The sequence below is a fragment of the Colias philodice genome, chromosome 21 (genome assembly GCF_061535455.1).
Source record: "Colias philodice isolate Cphi_HAF_F1 chromosome 21, ilColPhil1 Martin Lab GWU primary, whole genome shotgun sequence".
NCBI lineage: Eukaryota > Metazoa > Arthropoda > Insecta > Lepidoptera > Pieridae > Colias > Colias philodice.
In genome coordinates this window covers 814,954-838,804 of record NC_143106.1, presented here as the reverse complement: position 1 = coordinate 838,804, position 23,851 = coordinate 814,954, and the positions used below count along the sequence as shown (strand labels likewise).

At 34.3% G+C, this 23,851-nt stretch overlaps 2 protein-coding genes across 5 annotated transcripts in view; one reads left to right on the top strand and one right to left on the bottom strand.

Moving 5' to 3' along the window:
- Positions 1-18,337, top strand: part of coro (protein coronin) — a 33,971-nt gene extending 15,634 nt beyond the window's left edge. For 3 of the 4 annotated variants that reach the window (XM_089709007.1, XM_089709006.1, XM_089709009.1), the window contains 9 exons: positions 8,745-8,867; positions 9,233-9,507; positions 9,979-10,086; positions 10,801-10,975; positions 11,475-11,538; positions 11,827-11,915; positions 12,295-12,435; positions 14,164-14,367; positions 14,887-18,337. In XM_089709007.1, coding sequence (XP_089565133.1) covers positions 8,745-8,867; positions 9,233-9,507; positions 9,979-10,086; positions 10,801-10,975; positions 11,475-11,538; positions 11,827-11,915; positions 12,295-12,435; positions 14,164-14,367; positions 14,887-15,108 — 1,401 coding nt within the window. In that variant the 3' untranslated portion in view covers positions 15,109-18,337. The remainder of the gene's footprint in view (positions 1-8,744; positions 8,868-9,232; positions 9,508-9,978; positions 10,087-10,800; positions 10,976-11,474; positions 11,539-11,826; positions 11,916-12,294; positions 12,436-14,163; positions 14,368-14,886) is intronic. The other variant, XM_089709008.1, reaches the window with a different exon arrangement.
- A 1,134-nt stretch (positions 18,338-19,471) lies between these two features.
- Positions 19,472-23,827, bottom strand: LOC149478622 (putative ATP-dependent RNA helicase DDX55 homolog). The gene is made up of 6 exons (XM_089709004.1): positions 23,472-23,827; positions 23,083-23,277; positions 22,247-22,725; positions 21,579-21,819; positions 20,581-20,928; positions 19,472-19,727 (listed from the first exon to the last, which is right to left on the bottom strand). The coding sequence occupies exons 1-6, from the start codon at positions 23,766-23,768 to the stop codon at positions 19,488-19,490; spliced, it is 1,800 nt and encodes a 599-aa protein (XP_089565130.1). The 5' UTR covers positions 23,769-23,827; the 3' UTR covers positions 19,472-19,487.
- Between the last annotated feature and the right edge of the window lie 24 nt (positions 23,828-23,851).

Sequence of the window (23,851 nt, the reverse complement as noted above, 5' to 3'; positions counted from 1 at the left end):
AAACCAACAATTATCATATTATCTTCTAGCCTACTACAACTATTATATGTCTAGCATCAGTAGTAACAATTATTCGTTACTAGCTGTGCCCTCGTTTTTACCCACCTTGCTCTGCTCCAAATGGTCTTAGCGTGATGATATATAGCCTTCCTCGATAAATGGGCTATCTAACACCGAAAGAATTTTTCAAATCGGACCAGTAGTTCTTGAGGTTAGCGCGTTCAAACAAACACACTCTTCAGCTTTATAATATTAGTATAGATTGTAAGAAACTGAAAGTAAGTCAATAGCAGTTATTTATAGCTAATACTATTATCTACTGTTATAATTCTATCACCTAGATAATCGTCTAATTCTCTGTCTACACGAGTGGAAGGCAAACCAAGATTTATTCAAGCAATAAAAAGTTTTTAATAGAAAAATATTTTTATTTTTTATTTTATTTTATTTATTTAGACATACCAACAGAGTACACATAAAAATTATAACAATTAGATCTTAACAACTAACGAATATTAATGTGATGTATACACCAATTACAGGTATGCACAAGAAAACTTATACATTATTATTATACATTACATATTTTGATCCAGCGTTTCTTCTTTTTGTACATGATGGGCCCAATCCACAATGGGAATGTGTTGGGCCAACAAATGATTGTCGATGATTGCCGATTATGAATAAACATCTACAATGACAGACGATAATAGACATTTAGGCCCTCTAACGCGATTGCCTCTACTCACCCAACGCTGCCCATTGTGAAGAGAGCCCATCAAATAGCGTGAATGTGAAAGATACTTAAAAATACATGTATGGTCGTTATATTTATTTGGAACAGTATCACTACATAGTATAAAAAATCGCTTTCTCTGTCCCTATGTCCCTATGTATACTTAACTACGCAACAGATTTTGATGCGAATTTTTTTTGTTAGATAGAGTAATTCAAAAGAACGGACAAGACAAAGTGAGCGAAGCCGCGGGCAGAGCTAGTAAAGCATGAACAACAAAGTCCAAAACATTGGTCACTAATTTGTCACAAACACTATTAGTTATTTAAGGGCCGATTTTTCAATGCTTGGATAAAACTTATTCGTCGAATAATGTATAAAACTACCATTTTAAAAACGTATTCTAATTGCCCGTATTTGACAGTTTACGTGACATTTTAATATTATCATGTAATACTTTATTGGACGGATAAGTTTTATCCGAGCATTGAAAAATCGGCCCTAAATACAGTTATCATGTGCAGGAGTTGCAAGTAGAGTCACGCACGGCAAGTACGTGTCATTACGCCAAAACCGAGTGTGATTCATACATTATCGCCTGCCAATATAGTATGGTGTATGTTATTTTATTTGTAATGTCTATAAGGGCCGATTTTTCAATGCTTGGATAAAACTTATTCGTCGAATAATGTATAAAACTACCATTTTAAAAACGTATTCTAATTGCCCGTATTTGACAGTTTACGTGACATTTTAATATTATCGTGTAATACTTTATTGGACGGATAAGTTTTATCCAAGCATTGAAAAATCAGCCCTAAATTTAATTAAATATGTGTCGATATAAATAATAAAAATCCGCCGGGTTAACCCGGCCCAAACTACTACACTTAAGGGTTGCCTGGTAGAGATCGCTACATAGCGATGAGGCCGCCTTTTACTGGTTTTATATGTGTTGTGTGCTTTTGTATTTGTAATTTGTATTCTTTAAGCAATAAAGAATTTTCATTCATTCACTATTTGAGATGAATCGTTACAAACAAACGAACATGAAATTTAATGTTTAATATTCACTTAAAATTTAGTTTTTAATATCATTCGAATGAGTCTCCAAATTATATCCACGTGGAGGAATATCTGGCAACAGTTATAACATTGAATGAACCCTCGAAATATTTAAATAAAAAACACGAAGAAAATTGTTTAACGGTCATGTCTTTCGTTTGACCGTAGTGGCGTCAAAAATTTTTCAAATAAAAAAGTAGGTATAAAAGATTTTTACTACCGGCAACTCGTAAATATTTGAATTTCGAATACAACATTATTTTAGACATTGTACCTCGTTAAATTTAATAACGGTGCATCAAACGAGCGAATGCTTACTAACTCTACTACTTATGTCAAATTATTTTAGTGTAAACAGGCGTAGAGCATTCTTTCGTTGCGTTCTTAGTGCGCTCGAAAAGATGATATGCAATCTTCTAATACTGAACAACACTGAATACGAGTTTTCGTTCACTAATTAAGATCCCAAAGAGTGCTCTTGATCTAGCAGCTATAGCTCAATGCTCGATTGATGCACCGTAAGAATTGTGGTAGGTATATAACGGCATGAAGATTTTATTAAAATCGGATTTATGACACACATGTTTCTTTGATATTAATTTGTTGCCGAGCTAAAAGAGGCTAATGCCCGATTTTACCTCAAAAAGACAGACAAAAATTCTATATTATACATGTCTTAAATAATACTTTTCATCAGCAAATTACATTCCTATTTAAGCTATACAATCATCTAGAATTCTAGACCTTATACTTCGTACCTATAACCATGACCGCGACCATCGGTTGCGGTTACGGACATGTATACAAACATCACGGTTAGATGATCCGACAGTTGATACGTGTAATGGACCGTCAAGGTGTCTGTTTAAACGTGTTGCTTATGATTGATTTCATATCTTGTAGGTATCAATATAAAGGGTTGCCTTAGAATATTCTCTCTACGTTTTGTTATGGTATTTATAGCGCTATGTTTGCATTACAATTTGTTAAATTCTTATTTCGGGCCACGTGGATGAAGACGCAGTTACCTTTAACGTTATTTGTTTTTATCTGTAATTCTTAACGCATTTTCCTATTGGACAATACCTTGTTAGAGGTCAAGTGAATGAACCCTGGCACAGTGGATATCATTTAATCGATGAAGGACAATTCATAAGGCAGTGGTAACATAAAAATATATCGATAATAGTAAGAATGACAAAGAAAAAAATAACGCATTCGCAATTTTCAATAACTAAACCAAGATTATCAGATATCTCGACACAAGCGCTCATAACGAAATAAAAATCGCCAAACAAAGCGAATCAGAATCGCATCATCCACATATCTGGACCAGTATGATCAAACCGCTCGAGTGCTTTATTTATGCCGGCCCAGTTTGTATTTAGCTGTGTCATTTCATAACGACGTGGGCGGAGGTACCAAGGCATCATTCGATACTGCAGTGGTATGATCAGACTGCCTGGCGACCGCTGGTTAAGCCTTGTATTCATTGTGTTTGTTACCTTTTGTAAACATCTGTTTTGTAACTGCCCATTAGTTTTAAAGAAAGAAAGAATTAACGAAGTGTCTAGTCGTCCGTAAACGGATGAATAAAATAAATTAGTCGTCCGATTACCGGATGAATAAAATAATTTAATCGTCCGATTACCGGATGAATAAAATAATTTAATCGTCCGATTATTCGGATTAATAGATAACCTTTTAACACTAAAGCTAGTTGGGTTGGACAAGCAAAGGGGGCGCAGGACTTAGAAAATTTTTGATGGAGTTGGTGTCATTATAACACCTATTTATTATTATTTTATCGTAAAGATTACGCTAATATAAGCATGTTTTATAGGAACAACTTTTCTCTAAAATCAAAAATGGCCGAGATATTCGCCCTTAATTCGTTAGGTTAGGTTTAGGTTAGGTTAGCCTTTAGGTTAGGTTAGGTTAGGTTTCTTAAAAAAAAACTACACAGAAATAGGAGCCCCGCGAAGCGGGGCTCCGTCGACGCGCAAAAAAAAATCAAGTTTAGGTTAGGTTAGGTTAGGTTTCTTAAAAAAAAAACTACACCGAAATAGGAGACCCGCGAAGCGGGGCTCCGTCGACGCGCAAAAAAATAATCAAGTTTAGGTTAGGTTAGCCGTTAGGTTAGGTTAGGTTTCTTAAAAAAAAAACTAAACAGAAATAGGAGCCCCGCGAAGCGGGGCTCCGTCGACGCGCAAAAAAAAATCAAGTTTAGGTTAGGTTAGGTTAGGTTTCTTAAAAAAAAAACTACACAGAAATAAAAGCCCCGCGAAGCGGGGCTCCGTCGACGCGCAAAAAAAAAATCAAGTTTAGGTTAGGTTAGGTTAGGTTAGGTTTCTTAAAAAAAAAACTACACAGAAATAGGAGCCCCGCGAAGCGGGGCTCCGTCGACGCGGAAAAAAAAATCAAGTTTAGGTTAGGTTAGGTTAGGTTTCTTAAAAAAAAAAACTATACAGAAATAGGAGCCCCGCGATGCGGGGCTCCGTCGACGCGCAAAAAAAAAATCAAATACCAACGTGTGCCCTCCTCCCCCCACAAAAAACCTATAATACGTGCGGCAGTTCTCTAAAGAAACCCCGATAACCTAACTATATAGATAAATAGATGTTACCGGACGATTAAATTATTTTATTCATCCGGTAATCGGACGACTAATTTATTTTATTCATCCGTTTAGCGGACGACTAGCTTTGTCCAAGAATTAATATAGGTATTGCCAAAATAATTTAGAGACATGAAACTTAAAATCTACTTAACATAAAACTTCCAATAAAAAAACAAGGAATGGTCAATAAAAGGTCTTTTTGAATTATTTCTGCCATTGAATGTACCATCGCGAATAAGTGTATTTGAATTTGAGCAACAGTTGATTAATAAATTTTATTGGAAACTTTAATGTTGTCGCTCTTTGGTGATCTTTTCAAGATTATGAAGATCAACTCTACCTCCTCCTTCTTGGTAAACACGCGAGCATAGAATCGAAGAGATCTAAGCTCGATTCCCGAGACTCATAGAAAATGTTTCGGTCTAGCAGGACACAGATGACCTATTTGTCCGTAAAGAAAATCGATCAGTGAAACAGATTTATAATACACTAGCGACCCGCCCCGGCTTCGCACGGGTGCAATGCTGATACTAAATACACTACAGAAAAACTGGGAACGTTGTATATAAGAACATAGCGGCCCGCTCCGACTTCGTACGGGTATAATAGATAGCCGGGCGGACGGCCGGTACCGCCGCAAACGCTACGTCCCGCAATTTTTAAATCTGTAATATCTTCGAAAATATTCACTTAAATCATACGGTGTAAAGGGCCTTATAGATCTATATTAAATGAACAATGTATTCAAGGTATTTAATTGGTTAAGGATTAATGCTGTATTGGTTAAAATCGCATCGAAAATTAGCCATTATTTGTCGTAAAAAGTAAATGACAAAAAAAGTTATTGTGGGTTATCCATAAGAGATAGACATATACCATCGCGGACTTTTCTATAGACCTTTTCAATGTGTATAATACTTAGTACATTATTTTGATAAAACTCGTAGGGTTCAGCCTGCGTTAGCAATGTAAGCGGAAAAAATGTAATTTTTTACGACATCACATTAGAAACCTCAAAAATAAGAGTACTTCTCCACTATTTAATGGATGTTATTATACATATAAACCTTCCTCTTGAATCACTCTATCTATTAAAAAAAACCGCATCAAAATCCGTTGCGTAGTTTTAAAGATTTAAGCGTACAAAGGGACATAGGGACATAGGGACATAGGGACAGGGAAAGCGACTTTGTTTTATACTATGTAGTGATACCCCATACCCCATAAGGAGACAAGGGACTTCTATCAACTCTGCAACACGTGGCAACATTTTGAAAACAATTTTACATGTTGTCAATTTTGTTGCTAATCAAATATGTACCATGTATACGAAGCTTTAACTATAGCATTGTGGGTTGTAACACTGTCTATTGTTCGTCTATGTTCGCTAATGAAAAAATGTACTGAATGGTATGTTTGTCTGTTGAATTGTTTGGTTTTTTGTTCGTTTTAATTTGCACGTTTTTGTTAAGCGGTTTGCTACGATCATTGACATTGGTATATGAGTAGATCTTTATCGTATTCATTCAGTATATTGTACCTCAATATAAGATAGTATAGATTATATAATAAGTCTTATTATTGTAAAGGTAGAGATAAACTACGCTAACATGGCGCGCCCCTCCAAAATTCAAAACGTTTGAAAGTATTTGTGAAATTCATAATAAATAATATTTAATAATATAATATAATAAAAAAAATTAATAATTTAATTATTATATTATTATAAATAATAATAATATAATATTTAAATATTTGTATTTCACTACACACATTGAAACAGTAATTTGGAGGGGCGCGCCATGTTATCGTAGTTTATCTCTAATACATTTTATTGCTAAGTAAAGTATAGATAAATTTATAACGTGCTATTAAAATATAATTTTTATTTTAACGAGACTATACTTATTTTATTCCAACTAATGCACCAAAAATAATGATTTTAGGTACTATCAATCTTGTTAGAAAAGAAAAAACAACATTTAACAGCTAGCATTAATTTAATATTCGTTAATTACGTTTGGATCTTCTCCAAATTATCGCAAGGAAACCAAAAAATTCGGTATCAAACATAAAATCTTATACGTCCAGATTTTAGACTCAATTTTCAATACCCACTTATAATAATATGTGATTCACACCGACTACGTTTCAACGTAACATTTCGCAGTTGATGGATATGATTTCTGAATGAAATTTAGGGCAAGAAGAGAAAGAGAATTTAAAATAGGTCATATCTGGTCTGTAAATAGCTTAGACTTTAGAGTACAAGGTAAATAGTATAAATAAAAATAAATACGTGTGTGTCGTTGTGAATTATGTTTCGCTGCAAATAAACCAAAAAAGTCTCAGTGAAAACTGTATCAAGATCCATTGATACAGATTATTTCTGGATTATTCTGTCTGATTTATTTATAGGAATCTTTCAAGTGTAGATCACAGATAAATTGGAATGAATATCAGGATCACGGATAAATTATAAGGATACTAGCGGTCCGCCCCGGCTTCGCCCGTGGTACCTACATGTTTAAACTATCCTATCTCTCAAGTTGGATCGAATTGCACATGGTGTGCGAATTTTATTATAATCGGTTAAGTGGTTTAGGAGTCCATTGAGGACAAACATTGTGACACGAGATTTATATAAATTAAGATGAACTAAGTCTACTTCTAATCACTCCTTCTTTCTTTCTTACTAGATTATAGCACAGATATGAGATAATGTCAGGTGTACTAAACGTGACCCATTTTCTATACCATGATGTCTTATAGCAGTATTATTTCCAATGTGGGAAAGTGATGGCGCTAGACGATCTATATAGCGCTGTCTTTTTTGCACACTGGAGTTAATACTGCATATCAAAGTTAACCACCTGTCATTCAAAACGAAATCGATATACGATTCATAGATGCTGTCATCTCGCTATTATTAAGGTACGATTACGCGGGATAATTTTAGCTACCTTTGGTAATTTTAGCCTCTATTCTCAGCGAGATGCCGTGAACACTTCGAGTGCTATTTCTGTAACAATAATAATCGTAATTTACATAAAATTAGACGTGTAACGGTAAATTCAGTTACCTATTTTGATTATGAATAGCTCGCTCATTGCATTCGTTGCAATTTGTTAATTAATTAGGACTTTTTTACGACGCCACTTTAATGCTGTGTTTACTGAATTCTGCAAAAATTATTTTTTATATTCTGTTTGTTTTTATGTATTGCACGAGCGTTGTGTGCGAAATTTTATAAATATACAAAGTATTTTCGTTGTGACTTTTCTTTATCGCAAAGACAGAAACCACAAACATTCATCTGATTTACAATACTCCCTTTTATTTGAATTATCGGAATTCTTTTGAACCGTCTGTCACTTTTATTTAACACATAAAATATTGATTTTGATATCTTCTTATATATAAAAACTAGCGGCCCGCCCCGGCTTCGCCCGTGGTACATATGAAAAATAGATGTTGGCCGATTCTCAGACTTACCCGTTATGCACAGAAAATTTCATGAGAATCGGTCCACCCGTTTCGGAGGAGTATGCAGACTAACATTGTGACACGAGAATTTTATATATAAGATGAATCGCAAAATGTGTTGGTAAGCGCATAACTCGAGAACGGCTGAACCGATTTCGATAATTCTTTTTTTATTATATTCCTTGAAGTACGAGGATGGTTTTTATGTAGAGAAAACGTAAATATGTACCACGGGCGAAGCCGGGGCGGACCGCTAGTTAATTATAATTATGTATAAAAATTGCAAAAGTATGAAATGAAATGGCATAATAGCAGTGAAGACGAGTAATACTATTGTACTACCGTACAGTACCTAGTTCATGAGCAAGCCCTAGGTCACATAGATCAATCTTGTGAATGTTTCATAAATGACCATGCTGACATATTTCTCTGAGTGACAATATATTTAGTAAAGTGCAAGTGCAGGTGCAAAACTGGGTTGTGACAAATGGAGCTAACGCAAAAGTAAACATCTTTTTAGATACATTAGGCATTATGCATATTACATTAAGCATAATGTTTTCTTTAACTTTTTCAGTTTCAGCTATCAATTTAGTGCATAGAATTTGCGTTTTTATCGAGTGTAGTCAGTTCTTTTTATTTACTATCGGTAAAGATTTTAGCTCCAAAGTAGACAGGTAGTAGCATTAACTTCCACAGTTATGGACTTCGTGTATATGAGTAGTGTTCTTGATCAAGATCAATAAAGATTTTTGCAGTCATTCTTACCTCTCTAGGTCATTATTGTCAATATTGCATAAAATATCCAGGAAACTTATGTGAGTTTCCAATTTGCAGGTGGGCAGAATCCCAGCCGATCACCCGCTGGTCGGCGGCCACAAGGGGCCGGTGCTCGACATCGCGTGGTGTCCGCATAATGACAATGTGATTGCGAGTGGCTCGGAGGACTGTGTTGTTAAGGTAATATGATGACTGACAAATGTTTTTCTGTTTTGCACAAAAAAATATACGGATGGGTACTAATTACATTTCTTGAAATACATATTCTGGATATTACGTTTGAATATAGTATGGAAAGGTTTACCCCTGGATAATAAATTTAGAAGCTGGATGGATAGATCAGAATTAGGTGAAAACTTAGTACATTTAGAATACTAACTTAATCATCAATAGTCAATTCTAATAAGTAAAAATATTAAAATCATATCCAATGTGATATTTAATTTTGTCTTTTAAAACTGGAAAAATAGTTTCAGGGTCCAATAATTTTTCCTGTTATGAAATCATCCTTACATACGTAACCAATTTATATTCCCACGCAACAGGTCTGGCAGATACCAGACGGCGGTCTGTCCCGCACGCTGACCGAGCCCGTAGTGGACCTCGTGTACCACCAGCGCCGCGTGGGTCTGGTGCTCTGGCACCCGACCGCCCAGAACGTTCTGCTGACCGCCGGGTCTGACAACCAGATCGCGATATGGAACGTGGGCACGGGGGAAGTGTTGATCAGTCTGGACTGTCACCCGGATCTGATATATTCGGCGTGTTGGAACTGGACTGGTTCGAAATTGTTGACCACGTGCCGGGATAAGAAGATCAGGTGGGTTGTAGTCGTAATTAGAGGGGCTAATTAAATATTTTTTTCTGATTTGTATTTTTTTTTCTTTTAGAGAACTTTCAATACCTTAAAAAATGCGTCTTGAACTGTCAAAGGTTGTTTAATAAGCATCAACGGCAAGATAAATATTTGCATAATTTTATTTTAACTGAATATTTTGTGTCAATATTAAGATTATTAATATTCGTTGCATGAAAGATAGTTGCATAGTTTTTTTATTGAATTATTGCCCTAATTATTTAGACTATATCTTGGTAGTCTCTCCCGCGGACGACCCCGCGGACAAAATTTAGTATTTCTCTACCTATTTTTAACAAAAATCCTCCCAGTACATTTTTCGTGAAGGACAGACAACAATTAAGTAAATACGAATTTATATCATCAGTAGGATTAAGAATTCATAATCTCATTACCTTGCCTTAATATTTTTTTTATAAAATTTTCCTTTTTCAGAATAATAGACCCGCGCAAGGGCGAGGTGGAGTCAGAAGCGATCGCGCACGAGGGCAGCAAGGCGTCCAGGGCTATATTCTTGAAACATGGACTCGTTTTTACTACTGGGTAAGTGTTCTACATAACATAGTATCACAGTTTACAGTGTAATATGTGCTCTTTTCTTCTTCTTTTATACTCATAATCTAATAAAAAAAAAAACTTTATATGTAATAAACTAGACATTATTATATCTCCGCGATATTGCAACAGCGACATCTTTTTTAGGATGAAGATAAATTTAATATTCGTGTTCATATAAAAATACGAACTTCTTAACAAAAACAAAAAAGTGTAAGATCAAAAAGGGTCATTTAAAAAAATGTATGCGTGTACTAGTGTACACACGTAAGAAGTGAAGCTTCTATATAACCTAATTTTTCAAAAAATAATTTAGTATAAGCAACTTTACAGAAATACGTCGAATCACGCGTGGTAGGGATAAAAAGAAGATGGCGTAACGGAAAAATGTTACACTAAATTTTTTTCCAACCCCGATAAAGAAGTTTCACTTCAATAACTTATTTGTTCAGAACCCTTTTTGTCGTGCACAAGTCGTAGGCTTATTGTTCACGTAATAAGCACGCTTTCACTACTTGACGATAGCAACAACGATTTGAAAGAATCAAAACTATGTCCACGCGCGAACAACGCATGAACAGCAGCTGACGCGACGTTGCCGCACCGCAGACGCCCGCATGACTTGTTTTCGTTTTCGTTTTATGTCTCTTTCTTTCACCGTGTCTCTTTTCGTTGAAAGTTCATATAAATTGTGTGCTACAGTTTCAGCCGAATGTCCGAGCGGCAATACTCGCTCCGTACCCCGGACGCGCTCGGGGAACCGATAGTCACAGTGGAGATAGACACGAGCAACGGCGTCATGTTCCCGCTGTACGACCCGGACACGAACCTGATATACCTGTGCGGCAAGGGCGACTCGGTGATACGATACTTCGAGGTGAGTTGGAATGACAGAAGTGATTTGGCATAGCACCAGTTACTATTGACATGATGCTATAGTCTAAGATCCCACAGCCGGAATAGTGCGTTCATAGTTTTTTTGCTAAAACCAAAATTTTATGTATATTTATAATTAGGAGAATATATATCGACTAGGTTGCCAGTAAAAATTTAGCCGCAAGCATTTTTCATTAATTTTTTTTCTAATCGATTTTGCGGAAAACATTTCCTTCACTTGTTATTTAAAAGTTTTTGTTAGTTAAAAACTATGAACGCACTAATCCTGCTGTGGGATCTCGTACTACTAGTGGTGAGAGGCAGTTGTTGTCACGTGAAAGCTTTAATATAATTCACATCGCACAGGTTACTATAATTCGCACCTCCCCAAGTATTTTAATGAACATAAGAAAAATTCATTGATACTTTACTCGACTGAATATTCCTCTTACAACTCCTAAACAAGAATCGTAAAATATTGTAAAATAATTATTTTCCAGGTGACCCCAGAGCCACCGTTCGTGCACTACATCAACACCTTCCAGACGCCAGATCCACAGAGAGGTAACAATATTTTTATGAAAGCATTTTTTTGTTCCTCTCTCGTTCATAACAGGCTCATAATGACAAGACAAGATAATAATGTACCCATAACAATTTGAAAATGATAAGGAAAAATTAATTTGTATGCCTAAGTTACACCAGACCCAGTTTTAACAAAATTTACATACAATATGGCCTGTACCCTCATAGGAGGCCCGTGTCCCAGCAGTGGGAACGTATGTGGGCTGATGATGATAATGATGATGATTGATGATGACATACAATATAGTTTTTCCATTTTGACAACAGGTATCGGTATGATGCCGAAGCGCGGTTGTGACGTGGCCACATGTGAAATTGCCAAATTCTATCGACTCAACAACTCTGGATTGTGTCAGGTAAATTCTTATTTCGTGCTAAGGATAGTCATATGACGCAATAAAAAATTATATTTAATTGTTTTTGATATGCCTAAAAGTTTAAGATTTACACTTATGAAAAATGTTTTCCCGCTCAATCATGAGTGTTCTAATAGATTCATTTCGATTTTCAACACGTACTTACACACAACATTTTTCGTGCATTCTGCTAATTGCAAAAACAGAATTTAGGTGAAACAAAGATTTATTTTTTATTTTATTTTTTCAGATTTCCAAAAAACGATCGTATTCCTCCCACGCGAATCTAACACTTGATTTCTTTATTTTTTTTTTACTTCAAATGACCAAAAAAAACATTTTTGACGATGTATTCGAATCTTACACTTAATTTCTCCAGGTGGTATCAATGACGGTACCCCGGAAATCGGAGCTGTTCCAAGAGGACCTGTACCCGGACACGCTATCTGATGAAGCGAGCCTCACCGCGGACGAGTGGCTCGCGGGCGAAGACGCGGAGCCTTGTACTATGTCGCTCAAGGTTAGTGACGGGGATGACTGGGAATGTGACGGGGATGACTGGGGACGTGACGGGGATGACTGGGGACGTAACGGAAATGACTCCCTAGTCATCTCCGTTACGTCCCCAGTCATCATGCACATCCCTATGTGCATGACGTGACCGGGGGTGACAAGTTTGACAGTAGTGACAAAAGATGTAAAATTATATACATTGAAATTGACCATTTATTCGGTTAGAAGTTTATTTTCTAGTATAGTTATTTGTTTGTTTTTAAACCCTGTAGAATACTTATGCAGATATTATGTTTATTAGAATTTTATCGTGTAACAACCCTCTTTTATAAGAGACCATTTGATAAAGGTGCTTATTCAGCCATGCCATCTGGACCACCATTGAATCACGTCAAAAGGACGTACCATGTGAAAATGTCTGAAAAAGTCTAGAAAATGTCTGTCTTGACTGTATATTGCTTTGATTTCTGAGGTTTCCAAACCTCTGACTGTAATATACCAGTGACCGAATAAAATCGAGTACATTATACTTGCTTGTTATTATTTTACTTTTTTTATTTTAAGTTATCAATAACACCAATAATAATAAAGAATCGATATAAAGTTTTATTTTGGAGTAATTTCAAACAGATTTTCTTATTTGATAAAATTATAGATCATTGGTGTTATTGAGAACAATTTTTTCTTTTATTTTTGTTCTGATTTATTTGTGTATTAAATTAGTTTTATGAATAAAATAATAATAATTGTTGTGTTTTTCTACCGCAATTATTTTCTTAACTTTTACGGTGACCATTTTATGAATTAAAAACTTTTTTTTATAAAAGCAATACATTACTAAAATATATTAACTCATTTAAACATTATCAAATTAATATCATTATTTCTGCTTCTACATTCTAAATTAAACTATTTATTTTTTGGGAATTTTTTGGCAAAATAAAAATATTACATGCTAAAACCGATTTTAAACAGATTTCTGAGTTAACCTTGTTTAAAACGAATTTTAATGTCTGTCAGAAATCAGAAAATAGATTAGGTTATTTGGCATTTATAAAAGATGGTTTTTGCTTTTAATAAATAACAAAACATAACCTAAAATGGTCACCATTCAAGCGTCCTGCATTTGGTTGACTGAGCGTGTGGCGACTATCCTCTCGGCTTGTAACCGTCAAGTGTGTTGTGTGGACTAATTATATGTTGTGTTACTAACTAATGGGCTTTACAATAACTATACTGTTTTGAAATAATGCTTTGTCGTGAAATAAAATTGTCCATCTTTTTGCCTTTTTTTGATGCACAAAATTTTGTATACTTTTCATTAAAAATTAGTTCTTATCGAACTAAACAGAAGCTTTTTATATCCTTTCTCGTAGTTTTTGTGTCAATTTTTTTTTTCAATTATTTAAAAGTGGTTTTATTATAGTCAAATAGTTCACTTTTTATGATATTTTATTGAGCATTCTCAATTTATTATCGTTTATAAAGCAAATGAATGCTATTGAACTAAAAATTACGTTTTTATATTTAAATTCAATCAAAGGATAACCCTGTATACTGTACAAACCATAGCCCAATTTAAAAGTTCACCCAATCCACCATAACATAAGCGTATTTAAAGCGCAAAATTACCCTCAACATTTCAAAAATACCTTCAAAATTTCAAAACTACCCTCGTAAACTCGAAAAAAGCCGATAGGACACTAAAGCACACGCCACACACAACCAAATGCAGGAGCGCGCGCTCGTGGTGCAGGGCGGATACGTGAGCGGTCGGGCACAAACACTCACCGTCACTAAGAGAACCAACGCCCTTGCCACGGGGAAGGAGAGAAAGAGGGATGATGAGGAGAAACCGGAGAGATCTCCCACGCCGAGGGATAGTCAAGCAGGGACTCCGGCGTCTGCTACTCCGCCGCCTGCTGTTAGTGCTTTGTTGGTGAGTAGGAGGGGGGAGATGTGACGTCACGCCATGTAGCGTGTGACGTCACGCTTAGTGTGGCATGCAGATATAGTGAGGCTAGGTCGCCAGTGACGCTGTTAACGCTCTATTGGTGAGTAAAAGGGGAGGGGGTGATGTGACGTCACGCCATGTAGCGTGTGACGTCACGCTTAGTGAGGCATGCAGGTATAGCGAGCCTTACTGGTAATTTAAATGGGGGGGAGGTGTGACGTCATTTTGAATAGCTGTTAGCGGGTACACCAGCATCATAAGCCATTACTTTATGGGATTTATAAGTAGTGCGACGCAGTATTTGCTAACATTTAACTACTATAGGTAATAATTTTAGAAACTTCCAATTAGCATTACCAGGTAGCATGTATTCAATTATTTTTTCACCGTTTGAAAACCCAAATTCTTAAAAATAGCTCGAATATTCCACATTTTATAAATATACATACATAACCTGATAATTCACCGTAACTATTTTCTAAGAAAACCCCACTAAAATTACAGGAAAAACAACTGTCCGATCTCGTGGACGAGATACGCAAACTGAAGTCCGTCATAGTGAAACAAGAGAACCGCATACGCGCGCTAGAAGCGACCGTGAAAGCGGTTCTCCCACCGCCCACGCCCACGCCCGTGACGCCCGTGACGCCCGTGACCACGCCCGCGCCCACGCCCGACAATGACCACGACCACGACGATGATGCTATGGCCCCCGATGAAGTTTGAACGCGCAAGTGAGTCTTGTATAGATAGAAATGACGGCTGCGTAATTGTAATTGAAAAAGAAACCTTTTTTTTATGTAATAATGTGTTTTTGTAATGTCAGTGATTATTTTGAATTATACAGTTGATGAATCGAAAAAAAAGTAAGATTTGTAACGATCTAAGCAGGGTACTAGATTAAAAAGTGCCTAAAATATATGTAAAATAATAATTGTGTGCCTTTTTTTACTATTAGATTCTTTATACAGACAAAATCTATACAAGACGACTATATCGACCTGATTTTATTTAATAGTGTAAGAAACTCGTATAGCTTCGATATTTTAATTCTTTTCTATATTGTCTATATTCTGTACCGATGGAACTGACCAATAAACAAAAAACCTTTTTAATGTTTTTCACTTGTGAAATTTTTACTGAATATTTTTCTTTTCCATACTATATAATACAAGTAAAAATACTGTTTCTTTTTATTGCATGTTAAAGATTTGATGTAAAGTTTCTGAATCTTAATAAAACTCTTTTTTTTATTTATTTCTTACTATTTTTGACAGTTCCATTGGTCTTTATCTCATATAGTAACTATGAAATTATCGGACTCTATAGTTCGGATTTAGAGGGGGTGGTACAATATATTTTATTTTGTAAAAATAAAAGATCGCACTTGACTATCCCCCCTCACTTAGTAGTTGTTCTGACAGCGACACTACTACAATATAATTATTATTATTTATATTGGATGGAATTTTTAATGTGCTCTAAGAAACATAGAGAAGGACATAGACAAAAAAAAATATTTGGACATTGAAAAATTCATCCTTAATACTGCTATTATAGAAATATAAACGGCTTTATATTCAATAAAATGTATGTATTTATTTATATTCTAGATAATAAGCTTAAATACAGATTGAGAAATGTGCCTTAAATTGTCATTAGTCACAAAAAATTCAATAAATACAATTGGTGATTAATATCATTGCATTTAGTGTACGTTTGAAAATGTCAAACTTCAAATGGGCCAATGAGATTTTTTATTGACAAATACTATTTTTAAATATAAAATTCAGTGTTGCCAATGTCTTAGCAAATTTAATCTAAACATGGTATACTTTAGAACCATAGAAAATTGTATTAATAAAATCGATACGATCATCAATTAATATATTTTATCTAGTTTTAAAATTATTGAATTGGCCACATCGCCGTATAGCAAGCAATACTAATTTAAAAGCCGATTAACATATTATAGTTAGTGTTGCCAAGAAATTGTATGAAGTCTCAATTATTAACATAAGTCATTTATTTCGATTTTGTATCTCAGCTAAGTGCTATTGTAACAGACGCGGCACGGTAGCGTGTGTATTGACTATATTTTGGCCATTTGACCGTAACACGGTGGTTTGACAGCTAGTCATGTCATTTTGACATCTGACAGATAAGGGGTGACATTTGCCACTTTTTTTTACTTTTTTTATATTGCTGGCAAAGGAAATTTGACATATGAATTTTCACATTACAATGTCAATTTAATGGACCGTTTGTGTAACTTTGACTTTCTCGATAATTTTTTATGAAGTCTTGAGCAAATTTTAATTCAATGTTATTTTATTATTTTTATCAATATTTGCAAGTGGTATAATGTCGCCCTGGCATGTGTTGTCACTATTTGACAGCATAGTATTATAGTCTAAATTAAATAGTATTATTACGATGATTATTATTATTATTTTTTTGTAATTTTAAGATGGCGTAATTTTAGATGTTTTTTAAGATCATGACAAGGCAATGTATGGTGTAGATTGTATGAAATGCTTGTATAATTTTAAGGATATTTGTGTAAATTATTTGTCGTATGTGAAGCTTCAGTTATTATTATTATTATTTTATTTTTTTGTATTATTTTGTTTTGGTAGCTAACATTTATCGTGTAAACGCAGGAAATATCGAGCTATTTGTACTTATTGTAAAGTTTATATTTGCGGTATTATTTGCAAGTTGAATGTATAGATTTCTTTTTAATGCTATATATTACCGCACGCGTGTGGATGCGGGACAGAAACACTCACACATAGCTGTTATCCTTGCGTTAGAGCGAGACGGATATATTTTGAAGCTTCCTTTTAATATTCACGCGCGTTTTTTTACTCTATAATTTTAATTACAGAATATTCCGTATAATTGAATCGTGCCAAATGATTAAATGCTTATTATAAATATTAACGGGGCTTGCTGCTTTCTCTTTATAAATATAAATTATTTGACTGTCTGTTTGTGCTGACGGAAAAAATGTATATAGCGCTCCAATTTTTAGAAAATAATAAGTTTTAAAATGAAAATAGTAAAATACAACGCACAATATGTTTATTCTGTATGTTATATCCTGTAAGGTGCCAATATGGTTCTAATGTTGCAATTAATAAAAATACCCTGTTTGTAATGACGTCTTCCCCTCGTGATTTCTTATTGAATTTTAATGTATATAAACCCTATGCTCATTTTGATTCTCTTTATACTAAATGTTATTTATAATTAAGATGCAATAGTTTTTTTTTTTTAATTCCTCGTTAATATAAGTAGATGAAATGTCAAACAAATAGGTATAACCTAGGGATTCTCAATATTTTTTTCTTTTATACTTAGTATTTGTTATGTATTGTGCTAAAATGTGGACCACTAACCGTTATATTTCGCTTTAAACATTGTTAACATTCGCTTAATCAAGATAAGTGTGTTTTTGTAAAGCTTATTATGCGTAAAGTTAGATATTTTATTACTATGAAGGAAGAAAGGTGGAATTCCTCGAAAAAGGAGTAACTACAATAAGTTTCACTTCAAAATAAATTTACGATTGTAAAAAAATAATGTTCCTCTGACACATTTTGGCGGTAAAATCGTTGACAGTTAAAATTGTACAGACTAAATAATGTTAAGTTTGTTAAATGGCAACACATTGGTGCTAATTGACAAACCAGTATTTTTTAATGTCATTGGTTTTCCTGATTTTAATTAATTATTTATTCTATTTCTGAGATTTTCTGTCGTAATTTTAACAGTCGATAATGTTGCCAGTATATAAATGTGATTTGCCAATGACGTTAAAAATAAATTTACAAATGTTGGAAATTATCAAGAGTAGTTGGAATTAAGTGCCTTGTTGTGTTAGATAAATACTCAAAATGTTGCAATTATGAAAGTTGAGCTGAAATAAATGTCTATTTTACTATTTTCACTGGTGGTATTATTTTCTAACCCTCCTGTTTCCTTATAACCTAATAAAACCTTTTTTATATTAAGTTTCATAACATTCAAATGTAGTAAATGAGAAATCAAGAAAAAAAAGCGGCAGGTTCGAATCCCGCCCGATGATTTTTTTTTTATTTAAAAAAATCTCAACAAACCATTCGAATTCATACAACTGCAATTTATACCTATTGAGCATATTTTATCACAATCTTGCTATAAAATTGTGAACTACGCACACTTTACAACCAACATTATCCTAAAAAATCATAATAGAAAAGAATCACAAAGATTCCTCTTAATATTTCTGACTGTGGCTGTGGTAATCAATTCGAGCTGAATTTGCTTCAAAATCTCATACTATGCTACCTCTAAAGAATTTTTCACCATAGCCTATTGGTTAGAAAAACGCAGTAAAAATATAATGCTGTATTTTTTACAACTTAACAATAAACTTCAAAATTTCATTCTTAGTTTTTGCTTCCATACACTGTAGTTACCTAGGCTTGGTTGCACCATGTTACTTAAGTTAATAACCAAAGAGTGTATTATGTATACACCAACGAACATGTTAATGTCGGTCAGAGAAAATATGAGTTGTATCATTTGAAATTTTTATAGAGATAATTTTAACACTAACTATAACCGCTCGTTTTGGCTGGTTAAAGTTATTGTTAACGTTAAATAACTGACAGAAGCGTCAAATACAAAATGTGATGTGATTTTACTTGAAACTTTAATAATTTTAACTATGCTAAAAATACGTATATAATATATGGTGCAATCCATTTTGCAGTCCCTGATAAAGCCACCGTTACTGTTACTGTTAAATTTGACATTAATCGTAACAATAGTGGCAAGCCGGAGGAGGTGATGCAAAACATAATTTGCTTAGTTTTTGCAGAATTTATGCTTGAACATCTACAGGTCATTTAAAAGGATGTTAAGAAATTTTTCGAAATACGTTCATCAAAACTAAATTAAAATGGTAATGCATCGACTTAATCTGCGCATTTAAAAACTACAGTATGATTTTACCTTAATAATATGATCGTTTTCAGTAGTATGAGTTCTTACTTCTTACGACTATGAAGATATGGTAAGGAATGAATAAAACAAAATATAACATAATAAACTATTTATTTATCAACTTCAAACGCTTTATCAAACTGGTCGTTAGAAATTTTCCGTTTTTTAAGCTTCTTTATTAACGCCACGTCAGCAGCTAATTCGTCCAACTCTTCTTGAGTCACTGTTTTCCTCTTTTTAGTCTTCTTTCCTTCTGCGATCATCTTCTGTTTGGTTTCTTTTCTCTTTTTGCGCTTTTCTTTCTTCTCTTCTTTATTCTGTTTTGCTTGCTCCCATGGCTGAGTTTTAGTCTGTGAAATAATACATATTTTTAGATATAATCCTAAACAGTTAAACAAAATGCAAATATCATAATATGATATTGTAAGGCTAGGTACACCATATTTTAGTTATAGTTACGATTAATAACAAAAAAAAGTAACGGTGACTTTCACAGTGACAGCGAAATGGGTCACACCAGAGTATTTTTTAGCATAGTTGAATTTATTAAAGTCTCAATAGTCTTTTGTATTTGACGCCTCTGAGTCTGACAGTTATATTTTAACGTTAACCATAGCTTTAACGGGAGAAACACGAACGGAATTATAGTTAGTGTTAAAATTATGAGTTATATTTGAGTTTTTGAGTTTATGACGTCGGTTGTCTATAAAATTGTCAAATGGTGTATCTCATGTATTGCTAAACTAACATAACAACTCAGTCTTAATAATAAAATTTACTGTTTGGGATAGGGCTTTAGAAAACAACACATATTTGTGTAGCTGATTGATTTACTTTGCGAGAACATGAATATTAATTTAAGTTGTCGATAAAATAGCTACACTTTTATAACAAAGTCACTACCTACAAGAAATCGAACTTTAGATTTCGCAAATCGAAGTTTTAACCATTGCACCTAAATGTATAGGATCTAGGTTTAGAAATACTTATTTATCGTCTTATTCTGGGTCTTCAGCTACCTACATACCAAATTTCATTTTAATCGGTTCTGTAGTATTTGAGTGAAAAAGTTACAAACATCCATCCATCCTCTCAAACTTTCGCATTTATAATATTAGTAGGATGGTCAATAGTTATCTATTTTTATTAAAGAAAAACAAATAAACATACAAAATGGATGCAAAAAAAATACAAAATTCTTACCATCTTCTTTTTCTTCTTCGACGGCCAAATCCCGGTCTTTTTATATTCTTCTAACTTCTGCAGCCTGCTGGTTTCCTTCTGTTTATCTTTATATGGGATGCTATTAAAATCTATCTTCTCTTTGGGGCCTACAAACTGTTTCTTGTGTTCTTCCTTTATTTCAGGCATTAGGGGCAGTTTTAGAAGACCATAGCTAGTTGCTATGTGCCCTAGGGGCAGTTCTTTTAGTTGTAATAATATATTGCACTCGTGTTTTGAATACGCTCTTATGTGAGAGACGAAAGCTCTCTGCCCCTTGTCTAAAATGGCGCGATCTTTCTTTTGCTGTTCGTGAAGAATTGTGAGCACCTGAAATTTGTAATTACAAATTTTTATAAGTTTGAAGTTGCATGAAATCTGGTGACTGATTTCAGTTATGAAAATTTTTTGTCGAATGTTTAGTAATAGTTTTCAAATAAATTTTTACATTGTGACATATGACGACTATTAAAAACTAGCTGTGCTCCGCGGTTTCACCCGCATTGCTCCGCTCCTGTTGGTCTTAGTGTGATGATATATAGCCTATAGCCTTCCTCGATAAATGGGCTATTTAACACCGAAATAATTTTTCAAATCGGACCAGTAGTTCCTGAGATTAGCGTGTTCAAACAAACAAACAAACTCTTCAGCTTTATAATATTAGTATAGATTACTCGTAAAAACTTACATACACTCTACTTAAATTACATAAACTCAAGAATAATTAAATTTCATATCTTATACACTTATACACAAAACATGCATTATCATTCACAATTTAATAAATATAGTTTTAAAAAACTTGATAGATAATTGTACAAAGTTCGAACTAATGTAAGACAGACAGACTTATAAAGACGTATAAACTATATTTAACTTTAACTAATGTAAGACGTATAAAGTGGAGCAAAATCTACCCTAACAGTTACATACAAACATAGAGGTGAAGCATGTTAAAAAATTCTACCATAAACACCTACCTTTTCCCGTAACTTATCACCAATCTTGATTTCATCGCCCGACTGTCTCCAATCCTTCATCTCCACTTTCTGGTTAGCCTTTATAAAGCCTACATATGCGTCTTCGGTAGCCAATAAAGGTAATAGGGAGCACCCGGAGGCCCCTCCTCTTGCAGCCCTACCCGCCCTGTGGACGATGGCCGCTGGGTGTGTGGGAGGCTCCCATTGGAGCACCCATTCTACCTCGGGAATGTCTAAACCCCTAGAATTGGAGATTTTACATTATTACACAAATCGACCTAGTCCCACAGTAAGCTCAATTAAGGCTTGTGTTGTGGGTACTAGGCAACGATAAATATAATATTTTTATAAATACATATATAGATAACAACACCCAGACCCAAGAACAAATAAATGAGTTCATCACACAAATATTTGCCCTGACCGGGGATCGAACCCGGGACCGTCGGCTCAGTAGGCAGTTACTTTACCACTGCGCCAACCGCATCGTCATTTATAACTTATTATTTTACCACTTGGCTTGGATAAGTGGAAGAACATTGTAAGCCAAATGAATGAACACAACCAAGGTAAACATAATATGTTATCCAATATCTAAAAATCTCTGAAGAATTTTCTGATGTAGATATAATAGAACTGAGTTTTAGTGCAAGCATGGAGTTACTTACCTAGCCATTAAATCCGTGCACAGCAAAATAGTGCTTTCAGCCTGTCGAAACTTATCCAGAATCTTAGCCCTCTTCAGTTTCATTTTGCCGTGTATAGCAAATACCTTTAAATCGGGCAAAAAAACTGGCAACACACTCGCCCAGTAGTCCACACACGCACACGTTGGCAAAAAGAATAATCCTTTCATTAACTTCCTATTCCTAATAAAGTTTAACAAGAACAGAAATTTATCCTGCGGTTCAACTATAACATAGTAATTTTCTAACAAAATAGGTGTGCTGATAGTCGATTTTTCTTTGACACTTATAAGCACTGGGTTTCTGAGCCCAGCTCTAACTAAATCCTGCAGTTCTTTTGTCTGTGTTGCGGAGAATAAACCGGTGCGACGTTGACGTGGCATATATTGCAGTATTGTGGTAAGGGTTGCATGGAAACCGAGGTCTAAGAGACGATCTGCCTCATCCAATACTAATAACTCCTGAAATGAAAATATAGTTTATGAACAATAGAAAAAAACATACTGGCTGCTGAGTAAGGAATAAAAATGCAGAAAAATGCAGTTCAAAATTTTTTTGGAAAAATGCTGTTCATATTTTTTTTAAACATTTATTGTATGGCTAAATATTACTAGGCTAATAATAATTAAAGTTCTGACAAAGCTATACATAACAAACACTTATTCTTAGGATAATGATGAATCAAAATGAATAATAAATAATAAAAAGTGATATTTAATAAATTTAATAAATATTGATTTAAATGAATTTTCTACCAACTTTAAATGAAACATACTTCCAATGTAACACATTAAAAACTAAAAATAATAGTAACATACCAGATCCCTAACTCTTCCTGGCAGATTAAGGTTCTTTCTCTCTGCCAATAAATCCTGCAACCTTCCCGGAGTGCACACTACTATCTGCGCCCCCTTTTGTACACTATCTATGTCTGTTTCTACCGGCCTGCCGCCGACTAGACAACATGGAATTATATGCGATAGTTCGGGTTCTTGGAGAAATTGTTTTATTACCTGTAATCATTTTTTTATTAAGGAATTTAATAAAATGATAACCAAATATTGAGGAATTTCGCTTTCGAATTTATAAACAAATCTTGTCGAAGCGTCAAGTATAACAATGGAGCGTCAAGAAGCTTGAAATTAATAGTAATGACATTACTTTAAATAGTTTGTACTCGAATTATATTTCAACAACATAACCTTACCTCGAAGATTTGAGTCGCTAATTCACGCGTCGGAGATATTATAATAGAATAAACGAAATCTTTTCTAAGCGGACTTTCTTTCTCTTTCTTTATCAACATTTCCAACATAGGAACCACAAACGCTAAAGTTTTTCCTGATCCAGTGACTGCCTCCGCGACTACATCTTTGCAAGACAAAAGTAAAGGAATTACAGCGGCTTGTATCGGAGTCATACATTTGAAGCCCTGCTTTTTAATACAGTTTAAAACAGGCACCGACAATGGCGGTGAAACCTTTTCCCAATCTTTATTAACCATTTTGTATTATTTCTTTTTTGTAAACAATACACCATCTCTTCATTTGACACTGACAAGTTTATCACCAGATAGTCAGATACCCC